Source organism: Pristis pectinata, chromosome 15 (assembly GCF_009764475.1).
Source record: "Pristis pectinata isolate sPriPec2 chromosome 15, sPriPec2.1.pri, whole genome shotgun sequence".
Taxonomy (NCBI): Eukaryota; Metazoa; Chordata; class Chondrichthyes; order Rhinopristiformes; family Pristidae; genus Pristis; species Pristis pectinata.
Genome location: NC_067419.1, coordinates 25,909,554 through 25,932,509, shown reverse-complemented (window position 1 = coordinate 25,932,509; position 22,956 = coordinate 25,909,554). Strand labels below are relative to the sequence as shown.

Here is a 22,956-nt window from a genome sequence, read left to right as displayed (position 1 = left end):
CACGCAATAAATGGAATGAAGAAAAGAATTGAAGGAGAAATTAAACACATTGTTATACAGCTGCCATTTACTATTTTTTGTTATTGAGGCTGCAATTGGTATCTTTTGGGAGATGCTCCATAATTTTCTGCAGGGCATTATAGTTGTCCATTTACTTGATTTTACATAGTGTCAGGGATATTACTATATCCTATTGATAAGTTCAAGTCATTGCTTAATGTAAACCTCTTCAGAGTATTAATTTGGGAATTATTTGAATTCTGTGTATTTCTAGTGATAGAATTTATTTATTACGGTCGTTATAGGAAACTTTGTAATATGCTAATATTCCATGCCACATGACTAGTTATGTCATCTTACAAATATGTAACCATGATTCCACTTTTCTACTTAAATGCAGCAAATGTACATTCATTGTTAATTATGTTGTATTGGAGCTATTATTACATTCTTGTTCTCTGCAGGGAAGGGGTGGCAGGTAACAGGATAATGATAACTCCGAAGTGGCAGAAGTTCCAGGAAGTTTCGGAACAGCTAATTATTGGTGTAAATCATGTCATAATTTAATGAATTGTGGCATTTATCAAGGTGCAAGTTTTGAGCAGATTTTAAGTTACAATATTAACCCAGATGCTGCCTTAAAATTAACTTTGTGATAATATTGTCCACCAAACTAGAGAACATAGATTTAGGGTAAAGGATGAGAGATTTAGAGAGGACCTGTGGGGGACCTTTATCACCCAGGGAGTGGTGAGCACCTGGATTGCAATGCCTGAGAGAATGGTGGAAGCAGAATTGCTGACAGCATTTGGATCTAGACGAGCACTTGAATCACTTAGGCATTGAAGGCTACGGGCCACATGCTGGAAGATCGGATTCATACCGATGGGTGCCCACTGGCCAGCATGGACATTGTGGGCCCAATGGCCTGTTTCCATGCTATATGACTCTGACCCTAATGTGCAAATTGACCAGCCAAGTAGAGGGATCAACAGAGATGGTTTGAGTTGTGAATCTCCAGAACCTGCTGGTTACTTTACGTCATCACTGTTTTGTACCTCAGTGGTAATATCTCACTCTTATCATCCCAGTTATTTGTAATTAAATTTGAATTCCTCATAAAATTCATTTTAAAATGTAAGATGAGAATTTAATAGTGTAAGAAATTTTTTAATGATGTGATTATTGTTAATGAAACATCAAACAACCTCTCTTACCCAGAATGGGAACAACTTTAACTGGGGTTACATTTTTATAATTGCTTACAGATGGAGCACAGACATCGAAAGAAGGATACCCCCATACCAACGAGCACCCACCATCTCTTTCTCCAAATGAAAAGTTTGATGTGTACTAACTTAGGGGAAGAACTTGAGGTCTTCTTTTCAATTTATGACAGCAGGGAGAATCAGCCGATCAGGTGATCTTACATGGTTTTGTGTTTTGTTTTAGAAACAACAATTAACTCATTTTGTATATGTGACTGCAATGAATCTTGTACATTGTAAATCTGCAGTTTCACCTGCTTTTGATTTAAGGCAGATTTCAGAGATTTCAGCAATGGTTCTTTGTTAGGTATGCCTCTCATTCATACACTGCCCTTGAATGCCTGAAATAGATTGGTTGATGCAAAATGTCAGCTTTTCTTGTCTATTTGCTCTAATTTTAGGGTAGAAAGTAGCCCGCATGTAAAAGTACTAGATTCAAGGCATTGTTATTAACTTATTTTATTAAGGATTGGACAATTTTGTTTAAAAACTATCATGAACAGTGGCATTTGATTAATACATCTGAAAATTGGTTTGTCACAAATTATTCTAATCAATGAATATTCCATCATCTGAGAGTATTTTTTTTCCAATTACCAGAAATGACTTTTTAAAAAGGCTACAAAAACCTGTTTTTGATTATAATGTGGTGCAATGATAATTTTAAATTGTAAATTTTAAACAAAATCAGAAGTTTTTAACAGGTGATTATGAGTGTTCTTACACCCGAATCGGCTTGATTTTGGGATCCTCCTTAGCGTTTTGCAAACAAATGTAGTTAGCATTAACTCAACAGTGATTACGCTGTATTGGAGAATGTGACCAGGTTTTGGACAAGGTGGCATCTGATGCAGTGTTTTGTAAGTATGTACGAAAGTTTGTGGAAAACTGCCATGCTGAGTGTGACTTATACTTACCTTCTATGATGATATGCAGCTTTGCAAGGCCTCTGTTTCTGGAGCAATAAAACTAATATAGTTAAAATGTAGGCTTTTTTCAGAAGGTAGTTTATTTATTTTGTGTTAATTATGTCAAGGTATGGCATGTTATTTCACATGAAATTTCATTTTCTCCAAGTTTAAAAAGACAAAATCAAATATACATCTCCCTCTTTTAAAGCTTTGCTTTGCAACAAGCCCAGAAATGACTTGGCTCTTTTGCTCTTCTGAGTTGTCTAAACCCCAAGGATGTGCAATAATGGTTGTTCATGTTCATATGGGAATAGAGGATGTGTGATGATTTGTCACAAAAATATCAACTGGAAATCCACTGAACTCTAACTATGAAGTAATTTAACTTGGTTTAATATGTGGTTTAATAATAAATTTGTCTCATCATGTGTGAAATTAGAAAACCCTTTCGTGCAGCATTCCTTGGAGCAAATTCTTTGTTAAAGTGGACTTTTAATTTATTTTTTGGTTGTGATTTTCTTAATCCTCCTTTAAATAGGAGAAAGGCATTCTTGCCTTTAGAAAGCTGATTATACAGCAGTGTAATGGCATAGAATTAGACTAATTATTGGGCTATAGTGGTCTAATGTAGATAGAAAAGGTTGGGGCTTAGGAACTGGTTTAAAGTTAGGTTGCATATTATAAGGAATCTGTGGCTCCAATCTACAGAGCAGCTTCTGTTTGGAAGAGTAATGCTTCATTACCAAGAAATAAGGACAATGAGTCTCACGCTGCCCATGAGTAATTGTGTTCGTGCATGTTGATGACTGCTGTTTTTAGGTATCATAAGTTGCTGGTTTACAATCCCATACTGATTATCAGATCTTGGCAATTAGCTCTGTCTTACATTTATATGGAGCAACAACTGTTTGACGATCACAAGACAAGGGAGCAGAAGCAGGCCATTCGGCCCATCGAGTCTGCTCCAAGGAAAAGGGAAAAAAGAAATGACAAATGCGGGGGGGGGGGGGGGGGGAAACAAAAAAAAATATTCTAATCCCAATTTCCGGCCTTATCCCCATATCCCTTGATACCCTGACTATTTAGATATCTATCTATCTCCTCCTTGAACGCCCCCACTGATCTGGCCTCCACTGCTGTACGTGGCAAGGAATTCCACAAATTCACCACCCTCTGGCTAAAGAAATTTCTCCTCATCTCTGTTTTGAAACTGTACCCTCTAATTCTAAGATCATGCCCTCTGGTCCTGGACTCATCCACCAAGGGAAACAGCCTAGCCACATCTCCTCTGTCCTTTCCTATCAACATTCGAAATGTTTCTATGAGGTCCCCTCTCATTCTTCTGTACTCCAGTGAGTACAGTCCAAGAGCCAACAAACGCTCATCGTACGTAAGCCCTTTCATTCCTGGAATCATCCTCGTAAATCTCCTCTGAACCCTCTCCAATGTCAGTACATCCTTCTAAAGATGTGGGGCCCAAAACTGCGCACAATATTCCAAATGAGGCCTCACTGGTGCCCCGTAGAGCCTCATCAACACTTCCTTACTTTTATACGCTATACCTCTCGAAATGAATGCCAACATAGCATTCGCTTTCTTTACCACCGATCCGACCTGGTTTCCTCAGCTAAATAGGTTTTGTTTAATGAATTTTCCAAGGCTGTGGAATCGACTCCTGGTTAATTTCAGAACATGAACCATAAAGTGCAATTAAGCAGACCTGAAATTAAGGAATGTCTTTGTACCATATCATGTGGAGCAAATGTTGCCTTGGGATTAGTGGTAGTAAATAGATAGGTTGTTTCTCCCAACTCCATGTAAAATGCTGCATCCTAGTGGTTTTTGTTTTAAGCATATTACATGTTTTAAATTAAGCTCCTGAATAACAGCATTGACCACCCAGACTGCAGAATGTTGTGATGATGTTTCCATTAAATGGGAAGTTTTTGACAGGCAATCACCAGATTTTAGCATTTCAGCTCAATTTTAATACTACTTCAAATCGTGTTTTCTAATAGCCTTGATTATAGTTTGCGAGGGTTATGGGCAGCATCGGATAACATTGTTGTAACTGAAAGGCTTTTGACTTTGCCAATTTACCTGAACTATATTACATACCCCGAGATTGCTGAATTCTGTCGATACAGCTTTATCACCAATAGGGGAACACTTCACTGGAGTTTCCCATGTGATCTTTTCAACATGCTCCTTAAGTGACATCTTGAAGATGGTGTTATTCCTGAAAGGCTTGTTTGCCAGAATTATATCCTTGCTAAACTTCAGACAGAACTCTCAGTAGGGCCTGGAAACTGAATTGAGACTCTCTTCTATAACCTAACAAATCATGGTGAATGGCTACTTTGCCAGATGTCAAGTAATAATCTGAGTGTCTTGCTTTATACTGCAGATCGAGTTGCAGGTGGTTATTAGTCCATTTATTAGCCGTGACTGATACAGGGGCTGTGATACTGTCCCTGCATCCTTCAAATCTGCTGTCATCACCAATCTCCTCAAATGAAGTCATTGACATTTCCATTCTTGCAACCTACTGCTGGTTTCAACTATGCTTTTCCTCCAGTCTGAACTTCACCGGAAAACTTTTACGTTTCTAATTTCCTTTCCATGCTTTCTCTATGCCATTCACTGTGACTCTAAGTCTGCTGAGAAACGTGTCCTCTTCAAGTTTGGGGTTTGTGCACATCCTCAGATTTAACCATTTAAGCATTGATGCCAAAGTCCTAACTTGATCCCAAAATTTGTGCATGTCTAATTTCCTCCCTTTAAGATGTTCTGTAGAAGTTTTGTTTTGATAATGTTCCTGTAATGTTTTTCCAGATTAAATTTCTGTTGTTCTCTGTTTGTGTTGTTGTTGACCAATGCAAAAGCAGGCACAAGGAGATGGGTATTATAAAACAATTTATGAATGGAAATCTTACAGTTTAGATCGCTCATCCTGATGTTTTACTTCCTCCTCTTTTATCTTCTCTTTCGTAGGCAAATGTCAGCAGGTTAGTTGGCATCTATGGAAAGAGAAGCAGAATTAATGTTTCAGGTCTTGACCTTACCTTAGAACTAGGAGAAGTTAGCAACTAATTGCAGAGAAGGTGGAGTGGTCATTTCCCTTCCCCAAAACTTAACATGCTAGTTTTATAACTTTTCCCAGTTCTCATGAAAGGTCATTGACTTGAAACATTATCAGTTTCTTTCTTCTGATGCCTTCTGACCTGTTGAATATTTGCACTATTTTCTGTTTTTATTTTAGATTTCCAACACCAGTTTTTTTTTTGCTTTTCCATTACTGTTTCTTTGGGAGGTTTGGCCAGGTTGACCATGACACAAGGTCATAATTTGATTATCCAGTGGAACATGTTTGGGAATATGAATTTAATCTATTGGGAGATCCTTCAGCCTAAAAGCCACAGGCAGATGTAAAAATACAACATCTGGGGTAGTTTGGCGTAGAGGGGTGGTGTTCCAGGGAAGTAATGGGAACATGGTTATGTTTGTTGGTGATGTATTTAGCCTTTTGATATATGCATGCATCCAGGAGGACTTGTATGCATTTCATCCTGGATCCCACCCATCAGCTGTTCAAGCACACCTGATGTCATGTCATTGGAGATGAAAGAATGAACTAGAAATTCCACAAGCTCTTACAATCAGATGGCATGTGCCTTGGCACATACTAATTGCATTTTGCGAAGTAGTTTTTTTTGCTTGAACCTGAATCATAGTCAGTTCCCTAATAACATTTGTAAATTATCAGAGATCCTAGGTAGCTGTGAAGTGTTTTCAGCTGCTCCACAGCAAAATGTAACACCCCAGCATGCAATGTCCCATCTTAGCAATGTGCTCCATCTAGTGGGCCAGCCAGGAAATGTTTTCCAGTTTCAAGTGATAAAAGAATATTAGCAATTGTTGAATAATGACATAAACCAATTTTTAAAATGCATTCCATTCATTTTATCACAGAGGTTTTTGTATCAATTCTTAATCCAAGTAAGGATAGGAACAATTTGTGTTAGGTTTAATGTGTAAGCAGTAGAATTATTTTGTCCTTAAATAAACAATATGAAATTTTAAATACCAGGAAGTAATCTGAGCACCTACTCAAGTATCTCAAAGGGAAGTAATTATGTGCAGGAAACCTTCCTCCCATTAGTATTTTTTCCAGTCACCGGAAATTGAAAGTTTCAAAAAAACATAAAGAAGGTGCTTAACTGCCGCCTCAGAAATGAGTTTTATTAGCTTGCAGGACAGAATTAGGCACAGTGACCAAATATTTATGGAATGGTTAGGTCCAAGACACACCTAAATGTAGTGACTCTAGTCCATTAGACCGACAACTACAGGCACATGTGGGAAGCTTGCTGATGAAAGCCAATTGAATTATCAGCCACCCACAGGTAATTCACTCAACTGGACCCCAAATTATTTACATTAAAGATAAGTCCACCAAATCGACTCATTCTATTCCTCTACCTATTTGGTTTTAATTGTAGTAGAAAATATATTTTCAGCAGTGATTTTGGAGGGCTAATGCTCAAAAATTAAATTATCCCAAGAAAAATGCATTTGGAAATTTGCCATTTCTCAAATCAAAAATTAAAAATATTACTTTCAGTGCTCTACTGACTGATTTCTTAAATTTCTTAAACTTCTATGGTGCCTTGAGTCTATTTACCTGGAAAATGCTGAATAAAGTTTTTTTGTCAACTTTGTGGTGCAGAGGGTCTGAGAGTTAATCTGTTGGTAGTGTAGCACTGACTTATTCATAGAACACTACAGCACAGTACAGGCCCTTTGGCCCACAATGTTGTGTCAACATTTTATCCTGCTCTAATGTCTATCTAACCCTTCCCTCCCACATAGTCCTCCATTTCTCTATCATTCCAAAAGAGAATCTGTTTAAAGAGAACTTCTAGCAATTTGCATCAAATTCCTGAAACATAGGTCATGGTCATTAGCTGGAAGTTTGAAATAGGGTGATCAGACATTGTATTCCCTGAAAAAAAAATTTGGTTGAAGAAATTTATTTTACTATTCTGATATGCTACTCTTTTCTGCTTTGGAATATCCACCAAAACTGATTAAAAACCTCGCTAATTTATAGAATTTGAATTCTTTTAATATGCAGTACTTGCATGTAATCAGCCATCTGCTCTGTTTTAGCCCAGTTTTGCCATATGTCTCTGAACACACAGTAATGCCATGTGATCATCCACATGTGGCAGTCTTTTCTGATCACAGTGCTTTAGAGGAAAGTCAGTTTTGTAGATCTAACCAAAATCATTGTTATAAAATTATTGCATTGAACAGGAACTCTGTTTTAGTTTAGTAAATATACGATTAAGATTTATGAAAGCAAGAACTGAGATTAGTGACTTGTGGGAAAGAACCTACTGCATAATTAACCTAATTTGCATAGAAAATTAGATAATATTAGCATAATGCATTCATTTTCTAAATATTTGCACATCAAGCTTCCAGGGGATTTAATTAGGATTTTTTTAATAGTCAAGCTCATTTTTATAATAAGATCATGAGCTAAATATAAATAACAAGGCCCATTTCAGATTTTTCTTTGTCAAAGATGATAATGATGAGGATAGTTCAAAGTTTCATGAAGCTTAGACAAGAAAATGAAATTGGGATAAATATGGTAGATGCAGAGATTCAGGTTGTTGCAGAGTGGACTAAAATTTAAAGTGTTCATGGCACAATTTTGAAAAGTATATTATAGCAAAGTATGTTAGTTTTTGTATGCTCAGTGAGTCTGCAGTTAATGGTGTTTTGGGTTTCTCAGTAGAAGAAAGAAGTCTAAAAGCAACAAGGTCATTGTCAAACTTTATACATCACTGTGCAGGCCTCAGCTGGAGTAATGTGTACCATTCTGGGCCTCGCACTTCAAAAACAATGTAAAGGCAATGGTATACCAGGGTGTTGTGATCCATAGAACCATAGAACAAGACAGGCCCTTCGGCCCACCATGTGGTGCCAACCCTTAAACCACGCCTAAGACTAACTAACCCTTTCCTCCCACATATCCCCCTATTTTAAATTCCTCCATATGCTTATCTAACAATCTCTTGAACTTGACCAACGTATCAGCCTCCACCACCACCCCAGTCAGGGAATTCCATGTACCAACCACTCTCTGGGTGAAAAACCTCCCTCTGATATCTCCTTTGAACTTCCCACCCATTACCTTAAAGCCATGCCCTCTTGTATTGAGCATTGGTGCCCTGGGAAAGAGGTGCTGGCTGTCCATCCTATCTATTCCTCTTAATATTTTGCATACCTCATCCTCCTCCTCTCCAATGAGTAAAGCCATAAGCTCCCTTAGTCTCTCCTCATAATCCATACTCTCCAATCCAGGCAGTATCCTGGTAAATCTCCTCTGCACCCTCTCCAATGCTTCCACATCCTTCCTATAATGAGGTGACCAGAATTGGACACAGTACTCTAAGTGTGGTCTAACCAGAGTTTTGTAGAGCTGGATCATTACCTCGCGGCTCTTAAACTCGATCCCATGACTTATGAAAGCTAACAGCCCATAAGCTTTCTTGGATACCCTATCCACCTGTGAGGTAACTTTCAGTGATCTGTGGATATGAACCCCCAGATCCCTCTGCTCCTCCACACTCCCCAGAATCCTGCCATTAACCTTGTACTCTGCCTTGGAGTTTATCCTTCCAAAGATGTTTCTTTCATAGAGATGTCCTTTAATTGGCATCAGGGGTCAATAAATCCGTTTAGCCATAATTTACTTCCCAGCCCATTGGAGTCAAGGCATATTGTTTACAAACATGGGGAGAAAATAACTCAGGCATTGTGTACTTCTGTATATAATGCAGTAAAGTTCTTAAGTCATTCTATCCTCAAAATGCTCTCCAATCGATGTTGGCATCAATTTACCAAAACAGTTTTAAGAGTAGGAGAACTGATTCATCAGGCGAGGTGGTAATCAGAGGAGGTTTCCTTTCCCATGTTTGATTTGATGTCATGAGACTTTGTAGGGTCTGAGTCAAAGTCAGGGACCCAAAGGGCTCCCTTCCAACTATGTACCACTGCATTATCCCCTTTGGTGGGTCTGTCCTGCTAGTGGATCAGATGTAGCAAGGAATGGTGGCATGTTGTCTGTAAGATGTAATTCTGTGAATGTAACTATATCAGGCTGTTGTTTAACCAGTCCATGGAACAACTCTCCCAATTTTGATCCAAGTCCCCAGAGGTTCATTAGGAGGACTTTGCAAGGTTGATTGGACTGGGAGTGACTCTTTCATGTCCAGATTTGATGCCAAAGTGATCTCTGGTTTACCTTTATTCTCTTTTACATAGCAGTTATGCTTCAACTAAATGTCTTGCTAATTCATTTTCACAGGGTAATTACATGCCAGACAGGGTACAGATGGCTGATTTCTTTCCCTGAAGGATGTTGGTGAATCCCCTCAGCTGCCAGAGTGGGATTTGAAATCAAGTCTCTAGGTTACAAATCCCATGATGGATTTGTTAGTCCAGGGTTACTACTCCATTCTCAGAACCACTATGCCATCAGTGCAACTTGACATATGACTTGAACCCTGAATACTACTTCCAAATGTTGTCGGCCTTGTGATACACAAATGGTTTTGATATTGATTAAAGCTAAATATGAAAGAACAACATCTTTCTCTATTGAGAACTTGCAAACATGAAGCTGGTGTCCTGCCCAGTTTACGACAGAGCAGATGGGCAAGATGAGAGATTGTACAAGAGAAGAGTGGATGTTCTTTTTAAAATATTTTTCTTTGATTTTGCATGTTGCAAGGTGCTTTCAGTTACAACACCTATAATTAGTTCAATGCAGGCCTGAACTGCCAGGAACCACATCGGCTTTTTGTGTTTGCCTTGATCTAAAGCACAGTCTGGAGTCGTGGTGCACAGTGTCTGGACTTTGGGGTGACTCTGTCTGGCCTCATTACCATTGTCACACTTGTTCTGTGGCCGAGCAGTGTTTGGCTTCAGTCTTATTAAGTTCCTGCTGCACTAGGCCATCCTGTGAGAATGCTTCTGTACGATGTGGTTTGCTGCTGGCTCACGCGGTGTGAGGTTCTGGTTCTTGTGGTATTAACTTTGCTATTTTGCAGAGGAATTGGGTTTGATTTGAATTGTTCTGCTGGGAGGAAGCTCCAGTACTGTGAAACCATGGTGCATGCCACTTGGCCTGTCTCTAGAGCTTGACAGGTTCCTAGCAACTGTTGATCTTTTTGGACCATCCAAATAAAAATCCCTTCTCATCAATCAGAGGGAGGCTCAAATGCTTTTCAAAAGAACATGAGAAGCATTGAGCAAAAAAACAGACTGCTGGAGGGACTCAGCAGGTTGAGCAACACCTATGGGGGGGGGGGGGGTGAAAGGAATTGTTGGCGTTTCAAGTCAAGATCCTGCATCCAATCCTGATGCATCAACAATTCCTTTCCTCCTCGACCTGCTGTGTTTCTCCAAGAGTTTGTTTGTTGCTCCAGATTCCAGCATCTGCAGTTTCTTGGGTCTCCATGGGAAGTATTGAGGTCATTGTCAAGGAGCACTTGTGATGAGGCGAGGCGAGGGGATGGAGAATGGAGCAGCAAGACTATTGGATTTGTGTCTTTAAAAGTATCATATCTGGTTCTATAGGATGATAATAAAAAAGTGGCCCAAGAAACTGGATTGGTTATTAAATCTGGCCTTCCCACAAAAATAGTTGTGCAGTGTTGGTTTGGAGTAAGGGGAGGAAAAGTAATTTGTTTAACTGAGGTTGGCTAAGCACTGAACTTTGAAGAGTAACCTTGTGAACCTGAGATAAAAGGAGTATAATAGATACAGAATATATGGGCTTTCATTGTGCTCAACAAAGCCACTCAAGACTTCTGGTAAAAGTTTAGATATGAAGTAAAACAAGAAATGCAGCAGCACCTCTAGAACATTGGCTGAAGGATATGAATTGAGTAGTAATAAGTAGGTTTATCTTGAATAACTGAAGGATTTAAGATAGCTTATTCTAGGTATTACAAACATGGGCATAGGAAATACAACCTCGAAATTTCTTCATAGCATAATATTGGGGCAGGGTTGACAACCAATAAGAAGGATTTCAAAAACTTTGGAAGAGAGATGGACAAAGTTTCAGATGCAATTCAATGCTGACATCCTGAAACATTCTCAAAGTAACAGTAAACAGAATATTCCAGAATGATTTTATTATAAAATAAATCAAGGCCATTTTCATTAGCTACTGACCTTTAAAAGTAAAAAAAAATGTTTCCATGATTAATTTCTTTACACAAAGGGTAAGAGAAACCTGGGCTAGTAAGGAAGGAATTAAAACAAAAAATGCTAGAAAACACTCAATAGGCCAGACAGCATCTGTAGAAAGCATCTGTCTTTACTTTCTTGGGAGGTTAAGGAGGTTCAGCTTGTTACCAAACACTTTAACAAGCTTCTACAGATGTACTGTTCTAGGTACCCTGACTGGTTGCATCATGGTCTGGTATGGTAATTCGAATGCACTGGAATGTAAGAAGTTGCAGAGAGTAGTGGACTCAGCCCAATACATCATGGGCACATCCCTCCCCATCATTGGTAGTATCTACAGGAGATGTTGCTTCAAGAAGGCAACATCCACCATCAAAGATCCCCACCATCTGGGCCTGCCATCTTCTTGCAGCTACCATTGGGCAAGAGGTACAGAAGCCCAAAGTCTCTCACCGCCAGGTTCAAGAGCAGCTACTTCCCTTCATTCGATTCTTGAACCAACTGGTACAACCATAATCACTACAGTTTAGCAACACTATGATCACTTTGCCCTAGAATGGACTTTTTTTTTGTTCTAATTGTGTTTTCTTATAAAAATTGTGTTTAATTTATGTTTTTTCTCTTGTGAATACTGCTTATATGATGTTATGTGCCTGTGATGCTGCTGCAAGTAAGTTTTTCATTGCACCTGTGCATATGTGTACTTGTGCATATGACCATAAACTCAACTTTGACTTTGACCTGATGTGAGTAAATAAAATTAAGAGATACATAGATAGGGTAGATAGTCAGTCTTTTTGTCAGGGTGGAAATGTTATATAGTGGAGGGCGTTGGTTTAAGGTGAGAAGAAGGAAAGTTTAAAGAAGATTTGTGAGGCAAGATTTTAACACAAGTGTGGTAGGTGCCTGGAACGCGCTGCGAAGGGAGGTGGTAGAAGTACATTTTTTGTCTGGCATGTTGCAGCCCGCAGGACTCAGCATCGAATTCTCCAACTTCAGATAACTTGCTCTTTCTTTCTGTTTGTATCAGGACTGGCCATCTGAGCTTGCCATTCATCTCCCCTTTTTTCCATTAATTTGTATATTCTGGTCTATTCAGCACATCCTTGTAGGTTAGACTATACAATATCACCCTGATATTACAACATTAGCAACATATTATCAAAGATCCCCCACTACAAAAGCCTGAAGTGCCACACTGCCAGGTTCAAGAACAGCTATGTCCCTTTGTCCATTTGGTTCCTGAACCAACTGGCACAACCCTAAACCCTAATCATCACTTTGCACTGAAATGGACTTTGTTTTTGTTCAAACTGTGTTCTTTCTTGTAAAAAATCATGTATACTTCGTTTAATATATGATTTTCTTGTGAATGTTCCTGATATGATGCTATGTGCCTGGGGTGCTGCTGCAAGTAAGTTTTTACTTGTACTTGTACTTTTACATGTACTTGTGCTTATGACAATAAGCTCGACTTTGAGAAACAGTTAATGCTTTGGGTCTGGGACTCTTCATCAGAACTTCCTCAGTCCCTTTCCTCAGATGCTATCTGACCTGCTGAGCTTTCCAGCATTTTCTGTTTTTTTTTCAAACATCTAGCATCCACAGTTTTTTTTAAATTTTGATTAAAGAAGGAAGTTTGTTTTATTTTGAAAGGAAATTTGGGTAAAGTACAGAGCTGTGGGGAGAACATTGGTTCAGGGATTAGTTGGATTTCTCCAACAAATATGATTCAAATGTAAAATTCAGTGGTTCTAATTAAATGAGAGTGCATGTCACGCTTGAAGTGCTTTCTGCCTATGCATGGTGTCATGCTGAGTAGACAACTTTAACCGTAATGTCGCCTTACAGAGAATCTCAAGTTTCCTTTCAAGCCAGCACTGTGAATGACACCAGTGGCCTTTTCCAGGTTCCTGCTGTCTTTTCTGGGAATCCGTGAAAAGCACTTGCCTCATCCGAGCCCATCAAGAAGTTTAGTGCAGGGTCCCTGTTCCTCTGGAGTAGCAGTAGTTAGGAATGTTTGAACTTGGCGATGCTTCAGTTGGGTATCAATGCATATCTATGTCCATCAACCAGCCTGAGAACATGCTTATTGAACACCACTGTGGTATTCATCTAGAAGCAATAGAAATGATAAGGAATGCAAGGTAACATGCATCTGTTTAGAGGTTGATTTTTGTAGCTTTGAGATGAGTAAGCAGTTTCTCCAAGGGAAGGTGAAGAGAGAAAGAAAGAAGGCATTTAGTGATGAGCTATAAATTCAACATTAGTTGACTGTGGACCTTTCTTTGCCCATGCATCAAGAATCCCTCAGAAAACATAGTGCATTCCATTTCAGAGGCGCTTCACTATATAACGGAGCAAGCAAGCTTGCTCTGCAAATGCTAGGAAGGGAAAACATTTGTGGTACAGCAAAATGTAAACCTGATGGAAGATAATGACAGTCTTTGTAGAACAAGTGCTGTGCTCAGAGTGCCCTGGGAGAGATTGAACATGAATATTCTTATTTGGGTTTTATTTTCGATTCAACAATTCTTGGCAGAAATTATCAGAGAAATAACATCAAAGTCAAAAATCCCCAGGGAAGCAAATAAAACTGCTAATGGTATCTCAGCTTAGGTGAAGTGTGGACCTCGTACATCAGCTTGAGCTCTGAGCCTTGAGGAATTTTACTATGCAAATGTGATTTAACAGAAGTGGATAGAAAACAACCACAGTGGGAAGCATTCAAAAAGGAGATAATTGGGGACAGACATGCTTGCACGTTTTTTAAAAAAGTGTTATGTACAAATCTGAACTTTCCCCATTGTCCAGAAATATCAAGAATAATACAAAAAGAAAGGGAAGCTTGTATTAGACGCTGAGAACTTGTTACTGGCTGCAGTTTGTGACATTTACAAAATATATTACAGTTACTCTGACAGCACCTCTCAAACCTGCCATCCCGAGCACTGGGAAAGATGAGGGAATTCGCAATGAGCTGTGAAAAAATGAATATATTTAAAAAAAACTGAACGCAATGGAAAATATTTGAAGGGAAGTCTGTAATCTTGAATAAAGTAATTTTCTGTGGATTTTATTTATCAAAAATACATAGATTGTTCAATGAAGGTTGTCAGAAGATAATCTTTTAATAACCTTTGTTGAAAAATCTACATTCAAAGACCCCAATTATCATAACCAGCCATACACAACAGAGCACTTCAGTTTAATTTTAGAATGTTTAGGATGCAGCAATTGGGTCCAAACCCCAAGGAAGTAACATTGCAGAGAAAAGCCATTAAGGGAATAGATCTGGCAGGCTATCAAATGGAACTATTGCATTGAGTCTGCATGTATATTTGTAGGCAATGGTAAACCTTGTTTGTAAAATATTACTGTAAGCAGTTATTTATCATCAAAAATGTTAAATTAAAATTAGTTGTTGGAAGAAAATTGTTCTCATCCAAGTGACCTACGAAAAGTTAAGTAAACGTGAAAATGGAATGCTGGCAGTACCAGCAGTTTGTATCATCTTGAGGATGTACTGGAACAACTCACTTCTTAGCACCTTCCAAACCCACAACCTCTACCAGCTAGAAGATCAACGGCAGCAAAAGTATGGGTACACCACCACCTGGAAGTTGCCCTCGAAGCCACACACTATCCTGACTTCAGAATCAGGTTTATTATCACTGACTTATATGACATGAAAGTTGTTGGTTTGTGGCAGCAGTGCAAAGGCACAAAAATTAATATAAATTACAAAATAAATAGGGCAAAAAAAGGAATAACAAGGTAGTGTTCATGGCACTTGAAAATATATCACCGCTCCTTCACCGTTGCTGAAGCAAAATCCTGGATCTCTCTCCCTTAGAGCACTGTGGTATACTCACACCTCAAGGACTACAGGGGTTCAAGAAGGTAGCTCCCTACCACCTTCTCGAGGGCGATCAGGGATGGGCAATTAAGTGCTTGCTCAGCCTGTGAAGCCCACATCCCTTGAATGAATAAACAAATGAGTTAGCAATAATTAATTTCAACATTATTTTAAAATACATGTCAGGTCAGTTAAATGAGCAAAGTCAACCCTTTTGTCAATAAATTGGTGCAGTGCTGTATTAATTATGATCTGTTACTATGTTTGCTATTTGGTAAAATTTGTGTTAATGATAATTGTAAAAGTTGTTTTTCTTTGACTTTCAACCATCAAATAATTCCACTACTGGGAATTTCTTTTGTAAAAAAAAGATAGCTTCCCAGGTTTCTATTACTATTGGCTGTTCTGAACTTAAAAGAATACTTATGTCATTGAAAAATGTGCCTCCAGTGACTGTATATTTAATGTCACAAGAACAAAACTCTTATCAAACCAAGTAAATGGTCTCAACACAAGACCTGTTGCCCAGATGTGGTTGTAACTGTTCCTTGTAGATTAATTGGAGCGTCAATGTAATAATCCCTTCTGCAGTTGTGGCTTTCAAAGAGATCATGACTGGGCTGTGAAAAGCTTTGGGGGAGGGTGTTTGTGCTAAAAGGGGAAAAAGGATGGTGAAAGGAGGAGGCCTGGATACCAGATGTTACAAAACACATCAATTACTGAACTTGCGTACTTCAGCAATTGTGTACTTCTCTCTGCATTGCCACCCTTTAATCCAATGGTATAATTGTGTCATGAAAACTCAAACTTTAGAATGAAGTATTGGGAAAGGGGAGCATTGCTGAATATTTAATACATTTAAGGAAGTCATTCAGAGTTTAAAAAGGGTAAATTTAGTTGTGTGTATATAAAAAGAAACTGAGTATAAGATGTTTGGTGTTAGTCATTTTTGAAATGCAGTTCCCTTGATGAGAACCTTTACTTAAAAATTTGACATTTTTGAACCAAATAGCTAGTATTTATTTAATTTCTGCAGTTTAAGTGGCAAAAAATAACAACAGAGGTAATGTGCTTCATGTGAAATTTCTGAAGTTGTAGCTATTAACTAAAAATAATAGTCCAAATTCTGCACTGCATTTTTTTTGGTATTGTCATCTGTTTTATAGATCATTAAAGTCAAGTACATCAAAAAGTGATTTTTTTTTGCAGTGTGACAGTTGGGAGAGAATAAGATGCAATTTATTTTGCTTTCAAGCACTTCAGGATTGTAGTGTGCATTTGCTGCAAAATAAAAGGTGTTAATGTTCCTGTAACTGAATATCATTCATCTTATAATTACATGAACCGCTTATTCCTTTACTCCTGAGATTTCATTCTGTACCGTTATCCTCATTAAGTCAATGACTTCTTTTAATGTCAGTTTTAAATATGATGGTAGGCTTTATATTAACAAGAGCATCAATATAAGTGATAAAGCGCTTTATTTCATGTTTAATTTACAGTTATTTGCTTGGTGCAGAATAAATTCCGTGTACTATGCACTTAGTTTTTCTTCAGTGATTTATTGGCTATTGGTTTTGTGGTAAGGTGCTTTTGTTCCAACCTCGTGAGCAATATGTTACCTTGGAACTTCCTCTGCGGACCATTCTGATTAGAATATGCTTAAGTGTGATAGGGACATTAGTCAGTATAAACAATCGGCATTGAGGAATGCAACAATATATATTTCTCCAAATATGAAAATTAAAGTCTCAGCTCCTTCAACTATCATTCGTTTACATTAATCACACAAGGGTAAAAATTAATCTGCAATGTGAGATGATTGTCAACTTTTGTTGAGTCTGATACTGATGCATTAAAAATGAACTCAAAGAAACAAGAAATGCAGAGAAAACCACAGCAAGTGTTTCTTTTAAAAATAAAAACAATCAAAAATTGCAACAGAACTCCTGAAAATTTACCCTGGTTCCCACAACATTTGAAAATCCAATATTGGAAGATACCTCTGTGGAAGGTCGATTGCAGGAAATGTATATGAGACTATGTAACTTGTGAACAAGGTCATTATTATGTGCAAAGGTATGGTAGGACAGTGAGACTGCTAGAAGGTCATAACAGTTCAAATAACTTTCCTACCAAAAACGTCATTGTGTAGGCTGCAAAGTTGATTTGCAGTCAAGTTGCATTGTATGCAGAAAATTCTACGCCATTGTGTGTTGTGCATTTGTTTGCACTGTCTTTGTATGTTATTTTTTAAAGTTAAGCTAGATGTTACAGTTATAACATTTGTTTCTTTCATGTATTTTCTTGCATTTATTCCTCTCTTATGAGTTCAGCAAAGTAATTCTCCAACTGAAATGATGAGCATGGGACCTACTTATAATACTGTTTTTAACCTGTCTGCTAGGAGGTACTTCAGAGTTTTTCGGTTTTCTCTCCACTTTTCTGTGGCTTGATCCTTTCCATAAGCATTTTAATTTAACTTCAAAACAATTTAAATTAAATTAGCAAAGAAAGGAATATTTTGTAGATTCATATATCAGTGTTTCAACTGCAGAACAAAGATGTAACAAAGATTTTGTAGGGGAATTGGCATCCTAAAAGTTTTACCTTTATCAAGAGAGCCTTCATTAACCCATCTTTTCTCTTTTCAACTGTCAGTTGAGGATTTGTCTCTCTGTTATTTGCTGCTTTCATATCACATCTCCGGCAATTTAAATTTAAATCCTCATTGTTTCTGTCGTTTTCTTGGTACATCTTTTTTTAGAAAACAGTTAATTTAGCTCCAAACAGGTTTTTAAAAAGAATCCAAATTTGCAAATGTCTATTGGAAGAAGTCAAAGCAAAGCAACATAATACTTCCTCAGGAACCAACCCATACTGTAAACTGGACACACTTAGTCTTCTCATGTTAATTAATGTCTAGGAACAGACTTTATGCAATTGAACGCGTCCATGGTTGAGAACATTTTGACAAAACAACAGCATAAGAAATAAGGTACCATTAGCACAACTCTGTGCTCCTTGTTCTGTTATACTTGAGAAGAATTGTAAAACACTGTGCAAAACACCCATTTTTATTATTTTTATTCAGGGCAGTAAAATGCAAGTTTTTTAATATAAAGCAAACAGTTGTTCAGAGGTTTACTATTAGGGTCTGAAAGATCAGAGAAATGAATTGTGTGAAGAGGAGGGAGAAGCTGGGTTTATTGTCCTTTAAAAGAGCGAGAGAAAGTTAAGAGGATTTGACAGAGGCACTTAAGGTTGCTCTAGGACACACACAGAGGCACGTACTTAAATTTGGATCTATGCACACACACACCTATTCACGCTGAAATATACAATTGTGTGCACACACAGACACGTACACGTTAGGAGTAAAGGAGTGAAAGCAGTTGCCAATGGCAAAGGACAAAGATTTAAGGTGATTGACAAAAGATGCAGAGTGAAATGTGTAAACATTTTATTTGCCCATTTCATTATGTTCTGGAATGCATTGCTTGAAGGATGGTGGAATGACAACTTTCAAAAAGGAGTTGGCTAAATACTTGAATGGAAAATCTTTACAATGGTTTGGGAATGGAGTGGGACTAATTGAATAATCTAATAAAAACCCATGACCCCAGTGAGCTGAATGATCTTGTTCTGTTTTTCTATGATTCTATATCTTCTGAAAGGCTGTATGTTCACTAACATTCTTGGACCAATCTGTCACTACATGTCATTGGTCCTGTGCCAAATTTTTTAAACATCTGAGTGGATTATTTTAAGGGTTAAACTTGTCAACATCTTTAAAAGAACAATTATAATAAGACACTTGTTTTTACTCTCCTGATTTAAGTATAGTTTATCAGTTATAAGTTGGTGGGAAGGACTTTTTATTCCAATGAGCTAGATAGTGGGATAATGCCAAACATGTTGAAGATGACAAAGCATCAAAAGATGAAAAATCCTCAAAGCTATCTTTATTTCTTTGCAGTGAGAGATTCTTTGTAAAGTTGAATAAAAATGGTTTGCCAAAATTTCCAGAGAGAATGGAAAGGCAGTGCACACTCTTCATTGTAAGTAAAACCATTATTGTGTACCTAATTGGAAGCAAACTAGAAGAATGTTTTTTCCTTCAGCATTCTCGGTTTGTTACTATAACATGATTCCTGCTAATACAGTATTAGACATATTGCAGACACCCTCCCATTTTCTTCACCCTCAAAATTCTATTTACTTATTATTAAGCTTGTATTTGAGTGCAGAATTTGTACTATGACCCAGGCTGCTCACAATTTTGTGTTTTTAGAATGAATAAATTCAGACCATTCATTGGTCATTTCAGCAATAGCAAAGTGAATTATAACCCTTTGTAAAATTATTTTATAATGGGGTAATTTGTCATTATATGAGAATGGCAATTATTTGTTATGAAACAGGAACCATTTTACCTTTTTACATATTATTTATTTGGGGAATATATATATAAATCAGTTTGTTAATATCCTGGAATCATTTGTTCATATCATTGTCATAATTTCAATATAAGTACCTACATACTTTGTATTCAAGAAGAGGAAATAGATAAAAACATGCCATTTTATTTGTGGGCTGCACAGTAATAATATAGTATAACTGAAATATTTATGGAGTTTTAATATCATTTTGCATTGAATATCTAATGCATATTGTTTTAACTATTCAGTGGCAAAGAATTTGTTATCGTTTTGACCACCTTAATGCATATAATGACAAATAATAAGATAGCAGACCACCAGATCCATCTGTGTTTCTTGTGGTTTTGAAACTCTGCATCCATGCAGCTTTTCTCCTGTTCCCTTGTGATGCCATTTCTTTGGAGCAGAGAAACATGCCCAATTTAATGAAACACTCTGAAGAAAATTTCTCTTGAAGTGTGACAATTCCTCCTCCTCTGTGATAATTGGCCAAGCTTCAAGAATGCTGCTGATAACATATCATGAGGCATAGTTAACTAAAATCTTTTCTCATCCCTATGCCACTCACTATCTCACATCTAACTTGATGTCAGAAGGATATGGGTCTTAACGTGACCAAACCTTTTGGGCACAGCCAAAGGATCAAGGGCCACTCATCCTACCATACCTACATGTTTATCCATCACCCTTTATCATTTTGGGGATCTTCCTGTCCCATCCACTTGGATAGGATAATCCCAGATGCTTACTGTCATCTGCATGAAAATAACTGAGGCATCATTTGGGCAGTGCCAGCTGCAAGCACAAACAGGTGGCATGACCCAAAGAGGTAAACCTAAGGATCTACCAAATTTAGGCTTTCTGCCATCTCCTTGCGTTAGTCTTTAGTCTTTCCTCTCACCCCTCGACTCTTCCACCAATTTCCTGTCCTTGTTGGTCATGTCCTGTATCCAGTCTCTGCCCCTTTCTCTGTCCTTATTTTCTTACCCCACAACTACCCCCACCTCTCCACTCAGCTAATTCCTACTCCTCCAGCCATGGGAGGATGGAAATTAGGAAATAAACATCATTGACCCGGTGGTAGAAGTTCTAATTTGATCTTTGAGTTGTAATAATTCACTGATAGAATGTACTTTGAACCATAAGAAGCTGTACGGATGTAAAACCTCACTGAATGCCATCTTCTAGTAGTTGAGAGGAGTCATGAGAACCTTAAAAACAGAAAATGCAGGAAACACTCAGCAGGTCAGGAAGTACAGTATATGTGGAAAGAGAAATGGTTGACCATTCAGTTCCACAACAGAGAAGAGTCTCCGACCTGAAGCACCAACTCTGTTTCTCTTTCTACAGATGCTGTCTGACCTGCTGAGTGTCTCCAGGATTTTCTGTTTTATTTCAGTTTTCTAGCATCTGCAGTTGCTTTGTTTGTCATAGGAACCTTAATGGAGATCCAGGACAAGAACAACCATGTGAAAGATTTGAGTTTATTTACTGAAAATAATTATTTTACAAATTTACAGTTTTATACTTTGTGAGAGTATATGCTATAAAGGTGTAGGGTAGGTGAACTAGAATTTAATGTTTTATCTTCTGTCTGTATAAAGCTGCAAAGATGAACGTCTAACCATTTAAAATTGTTGTTCAGGTCTGTTCTTATTTCATGTCTCTTTTCAGGATTTGGGGAGCAGTGATCTCAGAAAGGATATATACATTACTGTTCACATTATAAGACTAGGTAATATTTATTTTCTTAATCAAGGGATTTTGACTATCCAAGTGTAGTTCTTTCGGTATTGTTTTAAAAGTGACAATATATTTGACACCTTCAGGTCGAATGGCAGCAGGAGAAAAGAAAAATGCTTCCAGCACACAATATCGCCGCCCATTTGGTTGTGCAGTCCTGAGCATTGCAGACTTGCTACAAAGTGAGAGGGACAACAGAGATTCTAAAGAGGACCACATGCTTAAAGTCTACATGTACAGTAAAATTTTCAGTATTTCTTTTGCTTGAAAATGATGTTCAGGTGATGAGATCCTTTACTCGAAGGGTTGTTTAAATAATAGTTGTGGTATTGGGTTGATCATAAAGTGACGTGGGCAAACTCATTCTGCTGTGCTGCTAATGGCATCGGAAGGAGATTTAAGCTGAGTAGTTCTAAGAGTAACCTATCAGGTTTTGATGAGTGAGTTCGTGCATCATTTTCTACCCAAGTGCAAGGCTTGATAATTGTGGTCTGAAATTTATCTTCATGCTGTAAAATAAGCAAATAAACTGCAGAGAAATAGCACATATTGGCTAAACCTTGCAATCAGACTACACTTTTGGCTGTCCTGTGAGACATTGTACAGCAGATATCATAGTGCATGGGCAGATTGTGCTGCTGCTCACCCAACTTTGTGGGCCGAAAGGCCTGAATTGTGCTGTAATTGTTCTATGTTCCATGTTCTTCTATTAATTTTAATGCATAAGGCTGCCTGTGTACTAATCTCGGGTTTACCAGTTGTGGTTTGTTGCTTGTTAAGTAGATTTAGGTGTATACTTAGAATTGTATCCAGTGTTTTTAGTGAGATCTCCTTCAAGTATTTATTAAATGAAACAAACAATGGATGCTGGAAATATACAAACCAATTATTAAGTTATAACGTACTGCAAAGTTAGAGGCATACACTATTAATTTACATTTTGCACGATGAATTCACTGGAAAGTCTATCTTGCTGTGTAGTGGTGAGTTCAGCAAGGGATTGGGGATTTTGGTTCAGCCAGTTTTCACTGTAGATCAAGCACTCAACACAAAGCCAAGCTGAAAACAACTATCATACTAAAAGTGAGGCAAATGAGGTGAAACTTCTGAAATCACCACCTTAAATCATTTAAAAATAATTTTCACTTTAAAATAAAACCATAGAATCACCAGGTTGACTCTGGAAGCTCGGGCTTGTGGGGACAATGTGGCTGTCCATTGAAGACCCAGGTAACTTGATGGAAGGTGGCTGAAGGCTAGCTGCATGATTGATTGTCCTACGTTTAGGCGCAGCACAGGTGCACGACTTGAGCAGGGCAAGCAAGGTAAACGTTTTCAGGATTCGATTCAAGATCATAAGTCTTTTGGAAGTGACTATTAAAAAGTTGAATGTTGATGGAATTTTTTAAAGAGCATTTCAAGTTGGGAAGAAATTGCGTTTCAAATTTTGTACTCAT

At 37.8% G+C, this 22,956-nt stretch overlaps 1 protein-coding gene across 18 annotated transcripts in view; it reads left to right on the top strand.

Annotated features, from left to right (window-relative positions):
• Positions 1 to 22,956, top strand: part of LOC127578488 (dedicator of cytokinesis protein 4-like) — a 719,988-nt gene that overhangs the window by 105,394 nt on the left and 591,638 nt on the right. For all 18 annotated transcript variants that reach the window (XM_052030584.1, XM_052030581.1, XM_052030587.1 and 15 more), the window contains exons 8-11: positions 1,269 to 1,420; positions 19,294 to 19,375; positions 21,431 to 21,491; positions 21,586 to 21,733. In XM_052030584.1, the coding sequence (XP_051886544.1) occupies positions 1,269 to 1,420; positions 19,294 to 19,375; positions 21,431 to 21,491; positions 21,586 to 21,733 (443 nt within the window). The remainder of the gene's footprint in view (positions 1 to 1,268; positions 1,421 to 19,293; positions 19,376 to 21,430; positions 21,492 to 21,585; positions 21,734 to 22,956) is intronic.